At 40.2% G+C, this 22,929-nt stretch overlaps 1 protein-coding gene across 3 annotated transcripts in view; it reads right to left on the bottom strand.

The window, feature by feature from the left end:
• PLA2R1 (phospholipase A2 receptor 1) overlaps positions 1 to 22,929 on the bottom strand; it is a 164,296-nt gene that overhangs the window by 111,065 nt on the left and 30,302 nt on the right. For all 3 annotated transcript variants that reach the window (XM_036744379.1, XM_036744380.1, XM_036744381.1), the window contains exons 2-3: positions 19,442 to 19,825; positions 14,071 to 14,244 (exon numbers count right to left, since the gene is read on the bottom strand). In XM_036744379.1, the coding sequence (XP_036600274.1) occupies positions 14,071 to 14,244; positions 19,442 to 19,825 (558 nt within the window). The remainder of the gene's footprint in view (positions 1 to 14,070; positions 14,245 to 19,441; positions 19,826 to 22,929) is intronic.

A 22,929-nucleotide genomic window follows, 5' to 3' on the forward strand; every position in this document is an offset into this window, starting at 1 on the left:
AAGCCTTAAATGAAGCAACTGTTAAATAAATATAACAGAATCAGAAAAATAATGTACACATTAACTATCACAATGTAAAATATAATAATGTTCCAAGCAACAAAATCCAGAAAAAGAAACAGTTCAGACAGGGATATGGAAGCAAATAGGGCATCTTTGTTGCTGTGTTGTTAACAATAACATATGCTTATTTTAACAAAATAAAAAACTTTAACAAAAATTATATGTTATTTGAAGAATATAATAGGATTTATAGTTTCATATATAATTGTTTTCTATTCTTATTTGTAATATTTGATATTTTTGTTGATGATTAACAAGTTTGGAATAATTTTTAAAAATTAAATAATTAAAAAAATAAAAATTAAAACTTTTTTTTTATAAAAGTGGCATTCTGGGGCCCATACCCTTACTAGCAGCTCCAGTTCGGGTGGAAATTTTCTCTTGCTTCTCATGCTTCTTGATATTTATTCAAAATTTCTAAATCATTCCCCTGCCAAAACAACCCTAAAGCCTCCCTGCTGGGTTTGACTGGCCTTTGAAATATGCTGATTTTAAAAACATGCTTACATACTGATTTGTCCTTTAATTCATCATCTTCTATGTTCACACTCTCCTTCCCCAGCTGGATCACATCTTACACGTCTCAGTATTCCTAGCACAGTGCACCTAGCATTGTGCTTTGAATATAACATCTCAGTAAGTGTTGATCCAGACCTGGAAGGGTCCTCAGAGGCCATCCAATCCAGGCCCCTCATTTCACAATGAGGAAATTTAAGCCCAGGGATGTTAAATGACTTTCCCAATGTCACACAGGTAATAAGCAGCATAGATAGCATATGAACTTGAGTCCACCGGCTACTAAGCCAGGGCTCTTTCCATTCCGTACAGCCTGTTTTTAATGATTGTGTGTGTGATGATTTTTGAAATGCCCTAATGAAGCCAGGTTTTTATGCATTACAGATTAAAATTTTACTTTTCTGGTTGGCCTTTGGGTAGTCTTCTGTTATAGAGATGGAACCACCCCCCTATCCCCCATCCCAAAGTCCATTGATATGAGACTGTCTTCATTGGTGGAGATAAATGCCCTACTTTGTGCAAAAGGCAGGGTGAATTGGTGAGAGGGGAGGGAGGAGAGCTCTTCAGGCCCTCAGCACAAAAAGGGGAGCTTAGGGAAAGTACCAGTCACAGATTTAGAGCTAGAAGGTAAAGGGTCCCTTAGAGGTCACCTAGTCAAGTGCTTTCATTTTGTAGATGAGGACCCTGAGGCCAAGAGGTGTGACTGTCACACTGTCACACATTTAGTTAATTGGTGTAGCTAGGATACGAACCCCCTAAGTTCTCTAATTCCAAATCCAGCTAGTTTTTCCATTGCACCACCCTTCCTCGTTGACTATTCAGGGCAAAAGTCATGGCAGTCAAAACCAAATTTAACCACTTGCTAATGCAAGTTAGGTAATATAGTATGTAGACTGAGTCCTTTCTCATCATATTAAGGAATCAAAACCTGCTATTTCCAAGGGAGAAAGTGGACCTGCCAATTTAGGATATTGACATTTGATGAGACTTTGTCCCAGTCTGTGTTGGTAGTGGGGAGAGTGGCAGTACTGTTGTTCTTACTCTTCACCCACCCTTGCCCTTCACCTCCTTCCACTTTCTACATTTTCCACATTCTCTCTACTCATAACCCCTCAATCAGGCAGACCCTGATAAGGGTTAGAGTCACAGTCTGTTGGCTCCAGACTCCTAGTTAGAGATCCTGCTTTCAGACTCTCCCCTCCCAAAGCAATGTCCTGACAGCTACTAAAATAATCCTGCCAAGTTACCAGTTTGACCACCTCTCTCCCTTAATCAAGTATCTTTATTGGCTCCCTGTGACCTCTAGGAAAAATACAAACTCAACTTGGCATTTAAAACCCTTCATACTCTGGCTCTGGCCTACCTTTCCAGACTTAGTTCACCTTGGTCTCCTTCACACAATCCATGTTCTAGCTATACTGGTATTTGCTACTCCTTGTTTGCCAGCTAAACGGCAAACTTGCTGTCTGCCAAACTTAACCTTCAAATGTCTCTCCTCTATGCCTTTTTACAATCCATCCTACGTGCTTGCAATGTACTCCCTCCTCCTTTCCATGTCTTAGAATTCTTAGTTCCCTTCGAAACTCATATGAAATGTCACATCGCATGGGAAGCCTTCTAGTTTTTAGTGTTCTTTCTCCCGTCAAACAATATTGTATTAATTGATCTCTCCAGTAGGATTTAAGCTCCTTGAGGGCAGGGACTATTTTTCATCTTATCTTCATATTCTCAGTTCCTAGTACACTGTCTTGCACACCTTAGGTGTCTAATAAATGCTCAATTAATTTTGAATTGAATTGAATCCCCTCATAATGACCTACTTTTCCCCTTTATGCTTGATTGCTGGGAAAGGGGCATTTCCTTGAGGTGGCCACAAGGTGGCCCATTGACTCTTTACACAGCCACGAGGAGGTAAAGCTGTGAGTCTGTCAGAGGTTCTGGGCAAGCCTCACCCAGCTTGGGATAACTGACCAGTGTGACTGAACTTTCTCTCCCTCTGCTCAGTAACTTTTCTCCTCAGTTCACCATTTTAGAAGGCAGGGTAAGGGAGAAGAGAACAACAAGCCCATCTCAGATGCCTAAATTTTGTCAAATCAGAGTGAATTAGGGGCCACCAAACCCTGCCTTTTCCATGGGAAAGAGCTGTCACCAACAACGAACCACTTGCATTTACAGCAGCCTTCTCTCCTTTCAGGCCTTCCCTCCTTCTCTCTAACTAGAAGTAATCCATACTTCCTTGAAGTTCTTAAATCACTCTGCTTGACTTCACCTATGTATGTATTTAATCACACCCTCAGTAACCATAGTTTTTGTGTTCAAGTCTTATCCCACCTCAACCCCCAAATAGAATGTAAACTCCTAGAGGGCAAGCATTATGTAATCTTTTATGCTTATATTGCCATTATCTAGCACCTTTTACTCTGCTCAAACTCTAGGACACTGATGACTTCACTGGTGTGGGAATTTCCTGAATTGGCGTAGATTCTATGATTTAGCAGAAAGTTTCATTCAACCAAGTTCAATTCAACCCCTCCATGAATTAGCAGTAAGTTTCATGAGTTAATACAGTGAAGAAAAAAAATTACCTGGTAGCCAACCTTCTGGTGGAGTTTTCCTCTACCTAGCTTAAATTAATCAATCAACATTTTTTAAACACTGACTATGTGCCAGGCACTGTACTAAGCACTGGGGATACAAAGAAAGCAAAAGACAGAGACTACCCTCAAGAAGTTCACAATGTAATGGTGGGGGGGTAGGGAGACAAACAAACAAATACATAAAAATTATTGTCATTCAGTCATTTTTCAGTCATTTCTGACTTCACGACCCCAGTGAAGTATCTCTTTACAGATGAGAAAAATGAGGCAAACAGGGTTTGGTGACTTGCCCAGGATTGTACAGCTAGTAAGTGTCTGATTCCAGATTTGAATTCAGGAAGAGGAGTCTTCCTGACTGCAGGCCTGATACTCTAGCCATTGTACCACCTAGCTGCCCTGTATGAACTATACATGGGATAGATAAGAAATAATGAACAGAGGGAAAACATCAGAATTAAGAGGGGTTGGGGAAGGCTTCCTGTAGAAGATGGGATTTTAGTTGGGACTTAAAGGAAGCCAGGGAAACCAGTAGGCAGAGATGAGGAGGGAGAGAATTCCAGGCATCACAGACAGCCTGAGAAAATGCCTTCAGTTGAGAGATGGAGTGTCTTGTTCTTGAAACAATAAGAAGGCCAGTGTCATTGGATTAAATAATAAGCGGCAAGAATAAGGTATAAAAAGGCTTAAAAGGTCAGAGGAAATCCTTCAAATGCCAAGGAAAAGATTTTGTACTTGATCCTGAAGGAGACAGGGAGTCACTGGAGTTTACGGAGTAGGGGATGGGGGGATGGTGACATGGTTGGACATCTGCTTTAGGAAAATCATGGCTGAATGGAGATGGATTGGAGAGGGAAAGAGACTCGGGGCAGACAGACCCACCAACAGGCTACTGCAATGGTCCAGTAGTGAGGATAAGGACCTGCACCAGAGTGGTGGCAGTGTCAGAGAGTAGGGGCCATGCTGGAGAGATGCTGTAAAGGTGAAACTGACAGGTCTTAGCAACAGACTGGATATGAGAAGGGAAAGATTCAGGAGGAGAGGATGACTCCCAGATTGCAAACTGAGGGCCTGGAGGATGACAATGCCCTCTACAGCAATATGGAAGACAGGCACAGAACAGGGTTTAGAGGGAAAGATAATGAGTTCAATTTGGGACATATTGAGACTAAAATGTCTATTGGACATCCAGTCTGAGATGTCTTAAAGGCAAATGTGAGATTGGAGGTCAGCAGAGAGATTAGAGCAGGTTAGGTAGACATGAGAATCATGAGCATAGAGACAGCAATTAAATCCATGTGAGCTGATAAATGAAGTAGTATAAAGAGAGAAGAAAGAAGGTCCAGGATAGAACTCCATGCACCTCCTACGGTTAGTGAGTGTGAGCTGGAGACTAAAGCAAAGGAGACTAAAAACAGTGATTAAATAGGTAGGAGGAGGATCAGAGAGTGGTATCCTAAAAACCTAGAGAGAAGAGGCCATCAAGGAGAAGAGGGCAATCAACAGTATCAAAGGATGCAGAAAGGTCAGGAGAAAAGCACTGAGAAAAGGTCTTTGTATTTGGCCACTAAGAGTTCACTGATACCTTTTGAAAGAGCACTTTTGCTTGAATGATGAAGTCAGAAGCCAAATTGTAGAGAGTTAAGAAGAGAGTAAGAGGAGAAGAAGTGGAGGCCCAGCTTTTTCTAGGCATTTAACCACAAAGGGCAGAAGAGATATTGGATGATAGGAGAGATGGCAGGATCAAGGATGAAGGGGACATGGCCATGCTTATAGGCAATAGCGAATGGGAGAGAATGAAAAGGAGTGATAAAGAGAGAGAGGAATCTGCTAGAGAAGACAGGAAGCAATGGAATTGCTGGAGCAGGTAGAGGGGTTAGCCTTGGTAAGGAGTAAAGCCACTTCATCATGTGACACAGGGTGAAGGGAGAGACAGTGGCAGAAGGCACCTAAGCACATCATGTAACATGAGGAAGAGTGATCTCATGTTGAATGACCTCAGTTTTTGCTGTAAAATATGAAGTAAGGGGCTCATTTGAGAGAGTGTGGATGGGGGAGTCATGGGAGCTTTGAGGAAGGATGACAAGGTCTGGAGAGATGCTGTAGTGAGTGGGATAGTGAGTTGATAAGGCAGGTATAGAAGGATTGCATAACATCAGTGAGGGCCCAGTTGAATTGGGTAACATACGTATACAGTGGACCCAGTCAGAAAGGTTGCATGATTTTCTCTACTTTCATTCAGTAACATATATGTAGGAGTCAAGGTGGCCAATGGTGGGAGTAATCCAAGGCTGAGGCTTAGCAGAACATAAATGATGTTATGATAAGAAGGCTAGGGATTCAAGAAAAGAGGACAGTGGAGAGTTGAATTGGTTTACCAAGGGGTCTAGATAGGGAAAAAAAGAGAAAGTAGCTAGTGCAGGGGAGATGGCCTCAGAGAGGATTTAGGAGGGATTGGAGGTCACAGTATAGGTCTGGTAAGGGAAGTCAGAGGGAGACATGAAAAGCCAATAGATTATAGAACAGATAATGGGATTTTGGAACTCTGGAATGTGGAGGTGGTACATTTTGGGGTAATGGTGTGAGGGCAAGTAAAGTGGGACTTTTTACTGTTTTTTGTTTTGGAGTGCTTCTCAGCACCAAGGCAATCAAGTGCCTTTGATTGAGTCTTGCCTTTGTTTGTAGGAAGGCCCACACCCTTTTGCTAGTTAAGTCATGAGAGGTGTGAAACCCTCAAGAGGTGTGAAGTGCTCTGACCCTGAAAAAAGGTATATATGCTCTGAGATTAGCATTTTGTTTGGGGCTCACTCATTGGAAGAGTGTTGGTGTGGAGACTCTGGGTAGCCATTAAGAAGCCCCCCAGTTTTGAAAACCCAGATGCTGGTGCTTCTATCTCTGGTACCTATGTATTTATAGCTTTGGTCAGACAGCTAGATGCCTGTCTGTTGATTTGTGTTATTTGCTCTATTCATATTTCTCTGTTTGTAATTTCTGTTTGTATTTGCTCTGAAGTTCAGGGTGCTGACTTTTTGCCCTGAACTTAGTGAATGATATATGTATGTTTGGTTAAAGTGAGATTGTTAACCTCTTAAAGTTGCTTTCCTTAGAAAAGCAGATCAAAGGACCTGTGCTAGCACCTCTTCCATTGGTCTTGTTGGTCTTACACAGCCACAGCAGCTGCTAGAAGCATTGTTGTTACAAATGTCAATATTGGGGTTATAATCATCACTCTGTGTGGTTGAGGTACAGTGGAGGGGAAGTTCATGGGAAGTGAGTAGGTTGAGAAACTGAATGGTTTATGTATTTGAGGTTAAGGCAATCTGTATGTTGAAATCCCCTAGTATGAAGACAGGAGTTGAGGATGAGAGAAAAATTGTGAGTCATGTACCAAATTCATTAAGGAACGCAAGACAGTGACCTGGAACTGTGTAGACAAGAGCCACCAGGATTTTTATCGGGTGATAGATATGAAACTCAAAGGAAGAGAAGTTACTGAGTGATGGAGGCAGGGGGAGAACTTAGCAGTGGCAATGGGGAACATGGAATATTCTAAGTCTCTCACCTTGACTAGTGATTCAAGTGGAATGAGTGAAGGTGTAGCTAATAATGGAAAGAGTGACCAGGGAGTTTGTATCATCAGAGGACAGCCATGATTGAATAATAGCTAATAGATGAAAGGAGCAGGAGAGGAAAAGATTTAGAATGAAGGGAGATTTGTTGCTTATGGAACGGACATTGCACAGGGCACAGTGAAAGAACTAGGTAGTGTTTGGTTGAAACTTTGGAGTGAGAGAATTTAGGAGGATGGGAATAAGGAATTGAGGGGTAGAACGTGAGGAACGAGGTTTAGATGGTGACTTACAGGTATTCAAAATTAATGGGATGTGGAAGGCATGAAAAGGTGTGAGAATGTTCATCACTAAGTGGAGGGTACCACTTCACTTCTCAAAAGAGGCTGGAAATTGGGCTGAAAACAAGTGCAGTATGAGATGAGAGGCATATGGTTAGATAATCAGATTGGAGGTCCTGCTTCAATATGCCTCTTACCTCCAAAGGGTAGAGATTAGGCAGGAAAGGATACATACAGCATGAGATGGAAGTAGAACCTGAATAGCAGGAAAAAGTCTAGTTCTCCACCACGTTTTCTCTTCTTTCAAGAGTCAGGTGCATCAGGAGATAGAATGCCTGAGGTCAGAAGAAATGTTTCTCCTCTTTGCACTGGAAGGTTTCCACATGCAGGTTGAGAGACAGGGTAGTTACCTTGTCCTAACATAGATGAAAGTCATTGCTTGGGGCAGATAGAAAATACCCAGCCCCTTGCCACCTTTGCCTCAGGTGACATACTATACCCAGCATGAGATGAGAGGTACAAGGCCTGTGGCCAAAGGAATGTTTGGTTCCTTTTATCACCTGAGGAGGCTGAGACTTCCAGACAGACAATCTGTCATCAGGCTTGTCTGAGAAACCTTCCAATTGATTTATGTCATTGAATGTTTCTTATTATGTAGGACATGCCAAAGATTGTATCTTGTTGGCATAACCTTGGGAAAAGAACTTAACCTGAGTTCCATGGACCCCCAAAAGGGCCTTGGATAGATTTCAGGGGGGTCTTGTGAACTTGAATGAGAAAAAATTACATCTTCATTTTCTCTATTTTCTAACTGAAGCTGATCATTAGGAATGAAGGCAATAAACCACAACAGTATTAGCACCTGGGACTTTGTTACTAATAAAAGTCACAGATTTTTTCCAATCCTGTTACAGTTGCTGCAGATATCTCAAAATATTGTCTATGCTCATAGTACCTTTGAAATTACTGTAGTTATTAGATTTGCTGCTAGGTCACATATGACTGAAGTCTTCCTGTCTATAGACTGCATTTCAATATAATTGGTTTCCTTCACAATCCTATGTATTTTATTTTATGCACTTACAAACATTCTTCTGAGAATGGATCCATAGGTTTCGCCAGACTTCCCAACGGATCTGTGACTTGGTGGTTATGGTTTCTTCTTCGTTCTCGAAGAGAACTGTGACATTAGGGAGATGATGACATGACTTGCAATTGACTTTGGTTTGAGGGAGGGCTATGCAAAGTCACCAGCTTCACTTTCTCCTCCAGAGTCATTTGGGTCCAGTGGCTAGATATCAGTCAGGATGACTGGAGATGGCCCTGGATGCAGTGGGAGACCCTGACCCTTTTGAGTTAAGGTCTTTTCAAGTTCTCACTTTGAGTGAGGCAACTCCCATTCAGTGACTAGCCCTCTTTAAGAAGTGAGTCAAGGAATGGCCCCTTTAATAATAATAATAAAAAAAAAACCCAATAAAACTGGGAGGAGAAGACCCTCAGGGTTGCCTGGCCAAAACAGAAACAGTTACTGTTGACATTCACTCTGAGCCAAGAGAGCCCAAAAATAATCATTAAGTAGATCCATGACGTAGTAAGGATCAAGAACCCTTAATGTAGAGGCTCTAAAGTCATCTCCATGCCATAGTGAAGCATCAGGATAGGACCCTGCACATGGTTGGTGCTTAATACATGTTTGTTGGATTGATTTGCTTTCCCCTTTCCCTCTGAAAGCAGCATGTAAATATAAAAGAACATAGGCCTTTCCTGGAAAAAGGATAAAGTTGTCAGTAAAGGCTCTATGAGTCCCCAGAATGTGGAATAACTCTCACAGGCACAGAATTGGAATAATCATTAATATTTTGGGTTGTTTTGCTTCCTCAAAGATCCTGGGATTTTTTTCAATGTGTTTCCTGTTTCCAAAGCTCACAAAATTCCTGCTTTTAGTATGTGTCACACCAGGGTATCAAGATTAGGTTAAGTCAGCTGTGCTGAATCCAAACTATAGAGTAAATGAAATCTCTCATAATTTGAAGAAAAAAAAAAGAACCGAGGGAAATCACCTTGTCCTACAATTATAAAGAGATTAAAAGGAGTTTGAGTAGTCACAGAATTAGAGAAACACAAGGTAGTTTGCTGTTTTTGATGTCTAATCCAACCTCCAATCTCTTATCTAACAAGAAGCTAGGTGGCAGAGCAGATAGAGCATTGGACTTGGAGTGAGAAGACCTGAGTGTGAAACCTGCCTCAGACACTTACTTACTATGTGACCCTGAGCAAACACCTTAATCTCTTTAAGCTTCAGTTTCTTTTTGTAAAATGATGATAAAAATAGCATGTACCTTGCAGGGTAGTGGTAAAGAACAAAGCAGATACATGTATAAACCTTAAAGTGCTATATAAAGGCTATTGTTATTCAGTTTTAATAATTACCACTCCCATAATGATGTAACTTGGTATACACTAAGGAAGTGCTTACCATGTACAAGGTATTGTGGCAGGCCCTACAATGAAAAAAAAAACCAAAACGAATAGTAGCTGTCAGTAAGAGTGTTACATTCTGGGGGTGAGTAGGTTGGGTATAATATGTGCACTGATAAGTAAATACGAGGTAGTAAAAGCCTAAACTCTTTAGGGATGGATTCCCACAGCCTCCATTGGTAATCCAAATCAACCCTTTATCTAATCTTGTTCCAAGGATATAAGGTGTGTTCTAGTGAAAAGAAATGTAATTTCTAAAAGGTAGGGCTCTAAACTTTCTTTTAGAATACTCTCAGATCCTATCACATTTTTCATAGGTTCCATATTCCAAAATTTAAATATTTTTGTTGGTTCTACTTGGAATTCTGAGTTTTTTATGCTTCATATAATAGTAACTCAAAGTGGATGAAATAGGTCATGGTGAAAATAGACAATTATGACAGCTTGTGTCTTTGCACACTCTATTTCTAGCTGTGCATTCTATATCATACTTATCCTCTTAATAGCAGTGCCACTTTATCTACTATACACTAGAGAGCCTCTTCTCCTGGATTTTCCCCTAGCTAGCCATTCCTCAATTTGAAATTCTATAGTTTATCTTTCCACCCCAAGTATCCTACTTGGCACCTGTCCCAGTCGGGCTTTGTTTCTGACCAATCTTTTAGCTGGTAGAGACCACTCTGAACTCTGATCCTATCCCAGTTGCTATGGCATCCCTATCTGAATACCTACTGGCTCTCACTCTAGTTCTCATCATTTAAATTACTGATGAAAGCATGGTTATGCTGTGTTGGGTCCTAGAAGAAGATGGCAGGTGTTACATTCCTTAAGTTGATCTGCCAAAAATAACTCCTAATCGTTGACTGATGCTTCAGTCAATTGTGCATCTACTAAACCTATCTAACATATATCTACTTATTCTAACAAAAAATCCCCAAAAGATTTACAAATACTTATTCTTCAAGATGTAAAGAGATATTTGGCCTTTCTCACAGTAAGTAAGAAAACAAATTGTGGGCTAGTACTTAGCAACAAGGCTACAAAAAAAAGTTAGTGTTTAAATTTTGCTTAATTAGGCAATTTTTTTAAAAACAAAGAAATACTATTCTACATTCTGAGATTCTTAGAAATACCTATATAGAAGGAGACAAAGGATATGCATAGACTATTAAAAAACTTTTATAAGCCACCTTCAGTCATAGAAGCCTATTTTTTTCACACTAATGATCTCCTAGGGATGCTACGTGGCTGAAAATCAGGGAACATCACTGTTTCTGAAGAATCAAAATAGCGTTTGACCCAAAGGTCAACAGAATGACGTATAGTGGGTGCAAGTAGATGAAAACATATCATTAACATGTAAGGCATCACCTAAAACACATCATCAAGGATATGTTTGGAAAGGGAGGTGGTCTCAATATGAAGTGAGAACAAAAGAGAGACAACCCAAGGACTACAATGATGCCCTCAAGTATTAAAGGAAGCAGAGGAAGATCTTTAGTATGGTGGGGAGATAATCTACAAGGAACTTAAAAAAGGGTTGGACAAGAATTACACAAGATGTGAGAGCATGAATGGGCTGCAATCTAGATGAGTGAAGGGTATATCCACATAGCTGTGTATGATTGAATTAAATATATAAAGACTGCAATCTAACTTCTTTACTACCCTGTCATTGTTTGCCTCCACGAAGACAGTCGGGTTTCAGGTACTGAATTCTTAGTTTTATTGGCCACTAGGAACAGAAAGCAACAAGAAAGAGAGAAAACTGGAACTGTAATTCAACACTGTAGAAATAAAGCTGGCTTACTGATGTCTGAAGGAAAGGTCAGGAGAGCTAGCTGTAGTAGTCTGTCAAACGCAGGAAGTTCTTTAGCTGAAGGATGTTAAGCAAACAGCCAACTTGGGGAGGCAAAAGCCCTAGGCTCCAGAAAGCCACAGTCTCTATGCAGGAGATACTAATTGGCTTCAAGTGTCAGAGTTCAGGGACAAGGGCACTTCCTGGTATCAGGAAAATGCAACAGTTTTAATGCACTGGTATGCTGTCTACTTTTCAGCTTAGTAAAGTGTGTGCGCCTCATTCATTTTAAAATCATTAATCCAGGCATTTATCTACCCTGATGGAGGGAAATAGTGGGATGAATAACACAAAAAAGTCATTAGTGCAAATATAATTAATCCTTGGTTTAGGAATGAATGACATATTTTTATAGCTGATTTACTCTCCCAAATCACGTATTTCTTAGGACAATATTAAATTGAATTTGCATTCCCTGGGTATGTGCTAACTATACTATAATCCTGTTTTTTGACCTAGATTATAAACTCCGTTAGCAGTGGGATGGTATTTGGAATCCCCTAGAACACCTAGCCCCCGTGCATTGTAGATATTGGGCACTTAATTAATGCTGGTGGATTAAATTTTTAAAAAAATTTAGACTCAAACATCAGAACTCAAATACAGAATAGAGAAAAGAAAAAGAAACATTTCATAAACTTAAATATTGAAACTTAAATATCAAATAAGAAAAGAAAAAAAGCATGTCATGTGCCCAGCAGAACATAAAAGAGGATTCAAAATATATAGCCATAAATTTTCATTTCAAGAAAGCCTACGTGATAAACATTACACATTGTGTTGAGAGCTATCTATCTTTCCTTTGCTTCCTTGTAAGTTTTCTTTTGTTTTCTGATGTGCACTTTTTACTTTGTTCTTTTCCCCTCCTTCCTCTTGCCCCTCCAGATGGCTACAATTAAGTGCGAATATATTTATATAGATAGATAGATAACACACATATACATACATATGTACATATATAGACATAGACTTTCTCTAACAAATTCTCCATCTGATATTTGTTTTTCTGTTTGTGCATATTAGATTAACTTTCTGATGGACTGACTGATGACATAGGAAGGTGGTTCAGAAATGTGTCAAGTGGATAAGCCTGTCTTGGGAGCAAGATTTTCCATAGATAATTCTATCCATGGAAAAATATTATTCCAGTGAGCATGAATAAAGGCAGATAACTGAGAAATGATTCACTGTATTTGCCTTAATTGTTACTATAGCATTTTAAGATTTATAAGATGCTTTATGTACGTGTCTAGTCCAATTTGTGCTTGACAACAACCTTGTCAGAAATGTGCTATTAATTATTATATTCCCCATTTTACAAGTGAAGAAACTGAGACTGAGAGGGTAAATGACTTGCGCAGGGTCCACAGCTAATTAATCCAGAAACACACACCTTCTCAGGACCTACTGCTTCTGGGTCTCTCCCCTTCCTCCGACTGGAGAGGGGAGAGGGGAGAAGGTAGATAGTGGAGAGCTCTTCTTAGATCCTCTATTTAAGGAGGATACCCAGGGCAGTCATTTCATTATTTCTCAGGTGGATTTCATTGTGCTCTCTGGAATCTCATTATCCTGAAAGATCTTATCAACCCTGAAACCCATACCTCCTCAGTTATGCCACTCCCGCCTCTTTGTATATCCAGCACTTAGTAAGAACCTTGCACACAGTAGGCATTTAATAAATGTTTATTGACTAATGGACTGGCTTACCCAGGGTCAACACAGCCAAGTGAATGAGGCGAGGTCTTCCTGACTCCAGGTGGAGTGCTTTAACTATTGTCCCTACATTTCCATACCATCATGGTTAAAAATAATCAAATAGTCTTTACTGGGTCAATAATAGAGTTATCCGAAAAAAAAAATGTTCAAATGCTGAAAGGGCCGAGACCTTAAGCCCCTAGGCAGTAGCAGCATAAGCCCAAAGATGGAGCTCATTCTTAGGAAGGTAAACCAGTTTGAAGGTGATCTTAGTCAATATGAATCAGTTGCAGTCATGCTAGCTAGATACTAAGAAAAACTTAGCAAAGAAAATGAGTCTGGGATAATTGACGTACAGTCTCCAGGCTAATTGGAGGGGAACATGTCATTTTGGGGAGCTGACTCAAAGAGCCATTGTGTACCTGGTTGTCATGGTGTGAATGACCCAGTCAAAGATCAAAACCTTCTTAGAAGTGGGTAGTCAAGGTGATCCAAGTGGGGAAGAGAAAAAGTCTGGATTTGGAGAGATTAAAGAAGTCCATGAAAGAAGGAGTGTATTGAAGGAATAAATGTATGTTTCAGGTCTGTTTTGATGTCTCATTAAAGTAAGCTGTTATTAATGAAAGCACTGAGTACTATAATTTAATGTAGAATAAGATTTACTCTCATAAGGCTCTTAGTTAGAATGTTTAATTAACATCTTCTGAAGCAAAGAAAAACAGGACTCTAAAAACAGGACTATCCTTGAAGGGGATGCTTTTCCTGAGTGACCAGATGGAGGAGAAGGCAATATATGCTATTAAATTTTCTAGCTTTCTAAATCCCAAAGTCTTGCATCATAGCAACCCTACTGCAAAATATTTGTGGACAAATATGGCAGGGTAATAACAATATCCAATTCTGCATTAATAGAAGTGATTGTGCAGGTTGCAAAATTTCTAAAGATACAAATAACTTTATATTTGTCCTTATCTTCCATTCCTAATGTAGAAAGAATAGTAAATTATTGTACTTACTGGGATCTGGGCAGAATCCCCATTTTTCTTCTTCTTCATATCGGCTTGTTGTGGCACACCACAGCTGCCCATCTTCTCTGCCTTCTCGGGTACATTCATAATGCCATTGGTCATTATACTGGAAAGGAAACACACACGGCATTCCATGGGAATTCCCTTTCACTGTGTATAATTCTACGACAGAAAAAACAAATCACAGAAGTGAGAAATAGTCAAGTAATCATCCCCTAAATTTCCTTTTTGGAAAAAAAATGTTGCATATTTCTCCAGCCACACATATTTCCTGGTCCCTAATAGCAGCTATTTTTTTCATTTTATTTATTTATTTTTAGCTTTCAACATTCACTTTTATAAGATTTGGAGTTCTAAATATTCTCCCCTCCCCAATAAAGCATGCAATTTGATCTAGGCTATACATGCACAACCATATTAAACAGATTTCCGTATTTGTCGTGTTGGAGCACTAATTTTTGTCTGGCAGTTTGCTAATTGCTGTCAGAAATATTCTCATTTGATGATCATAATAACCCTGTACAAATAGTTCAAATAGTATTATCTTCATTTTATATAAGAGGAAACTCATAGAGGCCATAGTATCATAGAATCGTAGATTTAAAGCTGGAAGGGACTTTGGAAACCATTAAATCTACCACATTTTATAGAGGAGAAAATGGAGACTGAGAAAGGACACGTGATTTCTCTAAGATCAGCCAGCAAGTGGTGGAACCAAGATGGAAATTTAGTGTCCATTCTTCCAAGTCCTATGCTCTTTCTACTATACCATGCTACTAAAATAAGTATCCAGTTCATAAACTGGGAGAGGACTCAACAAATGATGGCATAGGAACGTAATGGAATACTATTGTGCCCTAAGAAATAACAAAGGGAATGGTTTTAGAGAATCTTGGGAAGACTTGTATGAACTGAGCTAAGTGAAATGAGCAGAACCAGAGGAGCAATTTAAACTATAATAATGTAAAAGTGAACAACTTCAAAAGATGTGAGAACTGATCAATGCAATGACCAACAGTGATACCAGAGGACCAGTGATGAAGCATGCTATTCACCTCCTTGTGGGGCAGGGGGAACGGACATGGCCAGAGCAGGGATTATTTTGGTTCGACTATGTATATGTGTTACAAAGGTTTTGTGTTTTGGTGTGTGTGTGTGTGTGTGTGTGTTTGTGTGTGTGTGTGTGTGTGTGTTTTTTTCAGGGAAGGGGAGAAAATAAATGCTTATAAAATGAAAAAAAATATAATTGAATTAAAAATACACATCTAGTCCTAGGAAGTATCTAAAGATATGCCAAAGGACCAACCAGCATCCTAAACCAGAAGGGCTCCACTGGCACATCACTGAAACGTGGGGGTCTAAAGGGGAAACTTGTTGCTTTCTGGAAATGCTCGATCCCCTCCTCTTGTCTTAAGTATGGCCTGGAGAAAAGTCTTTGTCTGATTCTAGAGGCTTCATGCTATCAGCCAGAGCTTTTAAATGTAGGGCATCGCACCAGGAGTTCAGTCAGTCAGGCATCAATAATTAATTAAGTGCTTACTATCTGCCAGGAACTGTGCTAAATGCTGAGGGTACCAAGTCAGTCAGTCAGTAACCGGAACAGTAACAGTAATCCAAAGGCAAAACAGTTTCTACTCCCAAGGAACTCACATTCTAATGGAGGAGATAATATGCAAATAACTGTGTACTTATAAGACACATGTTATATATAATATACACATACATGTGCATATAGATATGCATATGCATATATCATGTAAATAGTATATTATTTTATATAAATTTGGCCTGGGGCTTCCCCTTCCCCTGATACATAAGTTCTCTACTTTGGTCTCTACATCCTTTGGATTTAAGTAATTTTCCTGTAACTCTGTTCAATATGAAAGGAAATAAATTCTAGTTTACTATGCATATGCATATAAGAAATAGAATGAAGAAAGTAATTTTAGCGTGTCTTTCGCTGAATTACTGTCATTGATATTTTCTAGCTCAGTTTGAAAAGAGGTTTGTAACCAAACCTCATTCATTTGGTCTTGGTCAAGAGGAATTATTCTTTCAGCCATTTCTTTCAGAATTTTCAGATAAACTATACAGCTCCCTCTCTTTTCATCCTGCACCCCACCCCCTCATCATTCTCACTCCAATCCACATTTTTTCTCTAGCATGACTACTTTTGGAATATTTCAGTAGAAAATATAATTATTCACCAAACATTCCCCACACCTCTTGACAAGCTTTTTGTGCCCCAAGGGATAGAAACCATGCCCTAATAGTGTAGCTATGCTGTAGTTCCTTGGGGACACAGTTGTTTATTTCAATCTACTTTCTTTCAGATTCAGAGAGTTAAATCCCACAGAGATCCCTTCTGTAGATGTATTCAGGGTGTAGGTGGATGATTGAGAGGAATAAAGGTGGGAAGGTACCAAATAAAAGCATCAGTGTCCAGTTGGGAGGGTAGGTGATTCTGCCTCCTACAGAGCATCAACTTTACACATATAGTATCATTGTGCAACTGGTGATATTCACTGGTCACAACTCTCCCTCAATGTTTACTTGTGGAGGTAAGAGACTGGCGTTGGATGTTATCCCGGAGCCCCAGCCCTTCAGAACTCCCTGACCTTTCTTGCCAGGACTAAAAGCTAAGTTGTCAAAGCAGAGGAGTGTTTATTGGGGAAGTCACATGATACAGACACACAATGGACACTTGATGGCAAGTATGAGGATGCAGAATTCATCTGTGTTTTTGTAACCAGCCTATCAAGAGGGCATTAGCCAGGCTTTGAGCTAGTTGGATATGCCACCAACCCCAAGAGGCAGCTTCAATATCAGTCTTGGAAAAAAAATGAGAACCCTACCCAGGGCCCCCAAACCAGGAACAAGTCACTTTTGTCAAAGTGGATTTCTTTCCTTTTTCTTTTCTTCTTCACTATTTACTTCTTTTGATATACAAGAATTCTTCCCCCTCAGTACTTGAAAATTGTAGTGTAAATGTTAAAATAGACCTAGGGGAAGGCCTTTGGTCTATTGGGTAGATTCTCTGTGGATGAACTGTGAGAAGACATAGATGAGAGTCATATACTCTGGAGAGGAAAAAATGGGCTGCAATGTGTGCTGGTGAGTGTTTTCTGCATCAGTGAGATCACAGCTGTATTGACTTGTTCAAGGATGTACTATAAATTATCCTTCCATTCTGAAGTCAGCCACTAGAATTTGACAAAATGATTCCCATTCTCATGGAATCATAGACATAGACTTAAAGGTCATCTGATTCAGCCTCCTCATTTTAAAAATGAAGAAAGTGAGGCCCAGTGAAATTGTTACTTAGTCACAATCACATAGGAAGGAAGTGTCAAGAGATGGTCCTCTGACAATCATCCCAGAACTCTTTATGCAGCATCATGGTGCTTTTAAATTCCCCTCTGCAGTAAATAATTATGCATCTAAAAAGTAGTTATTGATGAGGGCACAGTCTCCAGCAACCCCCTTGAACCTGGAGTACAGTCTCTGGGAGCCCCCTTGAACTCTCCTTGAGTCTTCCAACTAGATCTGGCCTTCCCCTAAGGCCACAGGCCTTGCATTATCATTGGGCCCAAGTCTCTGCCTAGCCTAGCTGGTCCAGTTGTTTCCCACCCTTAATCCTGATCAAAATATCTATACCCTAGCTCTGTTACCCTAGCCCCCTATTGTCTGTATGACTCCATGTAGCCTTCAGCTATTTCCCACCCTGGAGTCTGACCTCATCTCAGTCCCATCAAGCTCCTCCTCAGACTCCTCCTCAAGTCCCTCCCTAAACCCCTCCACTAGTCACCCCAGACCACCCCTCAATCCCTCCCACAAACTTTGTGTATATAATCTCCATCTTGCCTCCATGAAGGCGCTCAGATTCAATCTGGCTCAGTAGATTGAATCTGGCCCGCTTGTGAAAACAGGTGTGACAAAGGGTGGGATTTCTTAAGACAACCCATTATGGTGAATACCTAATAAACTTTGTCTTTTCCCTTGACTGAGAAGGCTTGAGTCGAATTCTTTTGGCAGGACCCGGTGTGTAGGTATTTTGGGGTCATGAGCACCCCTAGAAACCTATAGTTCCCTTACCTATCGTCATTTTGCTTAAACCTCTTCATTTTTGATTCCCTGAGACCAGGAGTACTGCTAATCTCAAGTTCTTCTCCAGCCAAGACTGAAGGTATGTGGGCCTCCCCCTCTTCCAATCCCCTTTTCACTCTCCTAGCATTTTGGAGGTGCTTTTTGGGCCTGACCTCAGCAGGTCCCAGTAAGGTCAGACAGCTAGGAGACTGTCTTGTTGTACTCAGCCTGATGCTCTCAGGTGGTTCTTGGTCCAGTGGCTATATTGGAAGCCATGGACCAAGCACGGCTTCTGAAGCATGGAGGACATGGACAGATGCCCCATCCAGAAGCATATGCCAGATTATTTCAATTCTTTTCACACTAGGGAATTGGGAAACTCCAGCAGGTACGTTCTTGTGGGTTTTTTTTGTCTTGTTTTATTTTGTTTGTCTCTCTATTTCTCCTTTACTACGGAGGAAGAGACTTCCAGTCCAAATGCCTGAAATGGCTCAATCCTTTTTAATTCCCAAAAGTTCACCTTTAAAAACTTGTAAAATGGTTGTAGCTAGAGCTGCCCCACAAAGGGGCAATGGAGGTGAACAGGACATTTTGGATGACCCCCTTCTATGACCCCCAGGGCTTCGGCCCCTCCCCCCTTGGCGACCCCTGCTCAGGTCCCAGCCAAGGGTCTTGTTGTCGGTGCCTCCCTCTGTGGCCCCTTCCCCTGAAGGGACCCCTATTCAGGTTCCAGCCTCGGGCCCTGCCCCCATGGCAATATCTCCTCCCCTAGCCCCTCTCTTTGAGGTGGCACCCACTTGGGTCTCTAGAGTATCTTCCCCTCTGACCTCTACCCCTCCTCAGGTATCAACTGATTTTTTCCCTTGTCAGCCTGATCCCCTGGCCTTTCAGTCTAACCTAGTTCAGCCAGCACCGCCCAGCCCCTCCCTCACAAGAAGTGGGACTTCCTATATCCCTCCCCAAGCCTCAGTCTTCACAGCTCCTTCAAGGCTTCATGGCTAAAATTCAAATTTGTTTCATATGACTACATATATTTCATAATGTATTCTATTTTCTTGCCTTCCCAATGGATGGGGGAGGGGGCGGAGGTAGGAAGAGAATTTGAACTGAAAAAAATAAAATTGAATTTAAAAAAAGAAAGTAAACTAAAGTTCTCCAATATTTATAGTAATTTATCAAAATGGGCATCATTTCATATAATACTTAGAAAATATAATATGCAAGGCAGTTTTATAATAGTGCATATGAAAGATAAACGAGTTCCTCTTTTTACCTTGAAAAGGATGCTCACAGATATCATCACCCCCTGACATGTATTCCACCCATTTCTGGGAAGACTGTCTTGTGGCCACCACCAGGTTCCTGTTCTTTACCTCTAACCCATATAGGTCAGAGCCGATTACCGCCTTTCTGTAACAACGCCACCACATGGGAAAATGTGTAGAATCACATTCGAACAGTCCCAATGGCTGCTCTGGGGCACTGAGATTCAATCCTAGGCATGTGCTGGTGCCTATATTATACAGGTGGCGTTTGGAAACCCATTTCCATAACATAGATGTGGTTGGTTGGTTGCAATTCTCCAGAGCCAGTCCAAATTTACTTGCTTGGATGCATGTATTAAGGTCTTCATTTTGGATAATGAATATTCCTTTGCCTGAAAGAAAAAGGTATAACTAGTGTCAGACATTTCCCATATAACAAACTAGAAATATGCGCTTCTTTCTCTTTGTAATGACTGCTTGACTTCCTGATCCATAGCTTTCCAGTTCTCAAGTGACAACTTAATTTTGAAGGCACTGGAAGGAGGGAATCCTCATCTAGGGCTCCAGGACCAATGTGGTTCTTAAACAGGTGACATACAAGGACCTCTGGATTAACTCAAACATCAAGGTAGCCTTGATGCTCATTCCCCTCTGACTTTGTACTTCAGTACTTTCTATGTCGTTTCAGTTGGGTTCAACTCCTTGTGATTCCATTTGGGGTTTTCTCGGCAAAGATACTGACGTGATTTGCCATTTTCTTCTCCAGCTCATTTTACAGATGAGAAAACTGAGGTAAACAGGGTTAAGTGACTCACCCAGGGTCACACAGCTAGTAGAATGGATTTGAACTCAGGAAGATAAATCTTCCTGACTCCAGGCCTAGTGCTCTATCCACCTAGCTCCCTTACTTTGGTACTAATGGTAGGACTACTACATTGTACCTTATAACTAACATGTCTCATTCCCTCATTCCAATCGATTAGCATTTATTAAGCACCTACTGAGGCACTGAGCTAGTAGCTAGGTCCTTGTCTTGATTCCTATGCCCATATGCCAACGTTGGTATCCTTTGCTCCAGGACTGGGGATCTGCCATGCTCTTGTCAATACTACCAGGGACTGGTACCAGAGTTCTGCCTCTGAATTCTAGCCCCTAATGATGGGCTGCTCACCATATGAGGTCAGAGCTCTTGTATGGTGGTTCCCTGCCTCCTAGGATCACTGCCTATTCTCTGCTTCCAGACCTACTTAATGCTGATTCCTTGGATGCTTAGATCTCTGACACTTGCCTGTTCCCTGCCACGCCCCTCCATCCCTTTGCTTGATCCTATGCCTCTGGAGGCTTCCTTTTTAAAGAAGGCTAAGAACTTTGTAGCTAAACTCTTCATTTTTCATCAGCTGCTCTGCTTGGTGTCAACTCCAAGAACATCATAACTCCCCCAGGAGAAGCTCATCTCCTCAAATCTCATCACCATGAAGACTAAACTAGCTTCATCTTCTCAATATCCTCAGCTACCTCTTCCCCTCTGATTGGAGGGCTGGAGGGAAGAGCAATAAGCGCTTCACAAAGTCTTCCTTTATAGAGGGCTCAGAACTTTCCAACTAATTGATAGCAAACATAATGCTACCAACCAGGTATCCTCTAGCTGTAAAATGAAATATTTGCAATAATATTTACCTCACAGGGTTTTTGTAAGAAATACACTTTTTAGAACTGAAAGCTAAGGGGGGGGTGCCAATCATTGGAGAGTGCCTGAACAAATTATGGAAAATGAATGAAATGGAATAATACTGTGCCATAAGAAATTATTAAAGTGAAGATTTCAAAGAACCTTGGGAAGACTTTTATGGAGTGATGCAGAGTGAAGTGAGCAGACATTGCAGTAAAAATTTTATATGTTTATATTACAACATCAACATTGTAAAAATGAACGATTGTGAAAGAGTTAAGAATTTTGGTCAACCCAATAATCAACTATAATTCCAGAGGATGGATGAAGTATCCTCCCCACACCCTGATAGAGAGGTGATGGACTAATATGCATAGTGACACACATTTTTGGGTGTGGCCAATATGGAAACTTGTTTTGCTAGACTATACTTATTTGTGACAAAGATTTTTACCTTGTTTTCCTTTTTTTTCTCCTAGAGGAGGGTTTGGGGACTTGGGAGGGGGAAGGGAAATGGAAGAGAAGGGAGAAAAAAACACAGCCCAACAAATAAAAAATGTTTTTAAAACTATAAGACATTAATATGATTTATTGTTCATTATTAATGCATTCCAGACATACTTTCCTGGTAATATACTTTAAGAAACTAAATTAGTTATTTGAAAGCTACTGCTATCAGCATGGAATTAGAAATAAAATCAAAGGTGGAGAGGAGAATAAATGGTTTTAGTAAAGATTTCATTCAGAACATGAAGACCACTTTCCCTCCATGGGGGTGCTCCCTAGAGCTTGTATTTTTGGACATTTCTGGCTCATTAGTAGTTTCCTCCTCTATAAAGTGGAAAACATGAATGAAATTATGTTGAAGGTCCCTTCCTTTGCTAAATCCTACTAAATGTCCATCTATAGTGTGAGTTCAGGCTTCAAAATTGACCAAGGTACTAATCTACCACCTTCAGCAGCAAAAACAAGGCGAGACAAACAAAACAAAAATTCTTGTTCTTTTTGTGTTAAAAAATTGATTTTATAAGAAATTCCTGAACAAATTATAGCATATTAATGCAATGAAATATTGTTGTACTATAAGAAAGAATGAGAATGAGAAATTCAGAGATGTATGGGAGTTCTATGAAATGATACAAAGTAAAGAGAGAAAAACCAGAGGAAAAACTTATATAATGTCTACAAGACTATAAAGGAAAATAGCTTTGAAAAATTTAAGAATCCTGATGAATAAAATGACCAGTCAGGACTCCAGAAGATTGACAATGAAAAAGGCTTCCAATATTTCTTGGCAGAGGGGTGATGGGCAAAGTGAAGTTCTTAGACCCATTGGGATCCTGAAACCTTTTCAGAAGGTCTTTGAGGTCAAACTATTTTCAGAATACTAAGATCTTATTTGCCTATTAAAAGACTCCATCCTTTTTCAAATATATATATATATGTGTGAGACCAGATTGTCTTCATATGCTTCAAAATAGCATATCACAATAAATTGAATGATAAAGCAGATATGAGAGTCCTACTGTCTTCTACTGGGCCAGGCATTAAGGAGATTTGCAAAAAAGTATAAAATAATTACTCCTCTCACAAAAATTGTTGGTTTGGGAAAATATATTTTTCATAATCATATGTTTTATGTCAACATGCAATAGATTTATTATGACTATTTATAATGAATTAATAAATATTATATTTTAAAATGTTATTGGTTTTGCTTTCTAAAACAGTATATATCAACAGATATAACCCATATAAACAAAGACTGTTTGGGGTCCTCAATAATTCTTGAGTTTAAAGGAGTCCTGAGACCAAAACGTTTGAGAA

Source organism: Trichosurus vulpecula, chromosome 2 (genome assembly GCF_011100635.1).
Source record: "Trichosurus vulpecula isolate mTriVul1 chromosome 2, mTriVul1.pri, whole genome shotgun sequence".
In the NCBI taxonomy this organism is placed as follows: Eukaryota; Metazoa; Chordata; class Mammalia; order Diprotodontia; family Phalangeridae; genus Trichosurus; species Trichosurus vulpecula.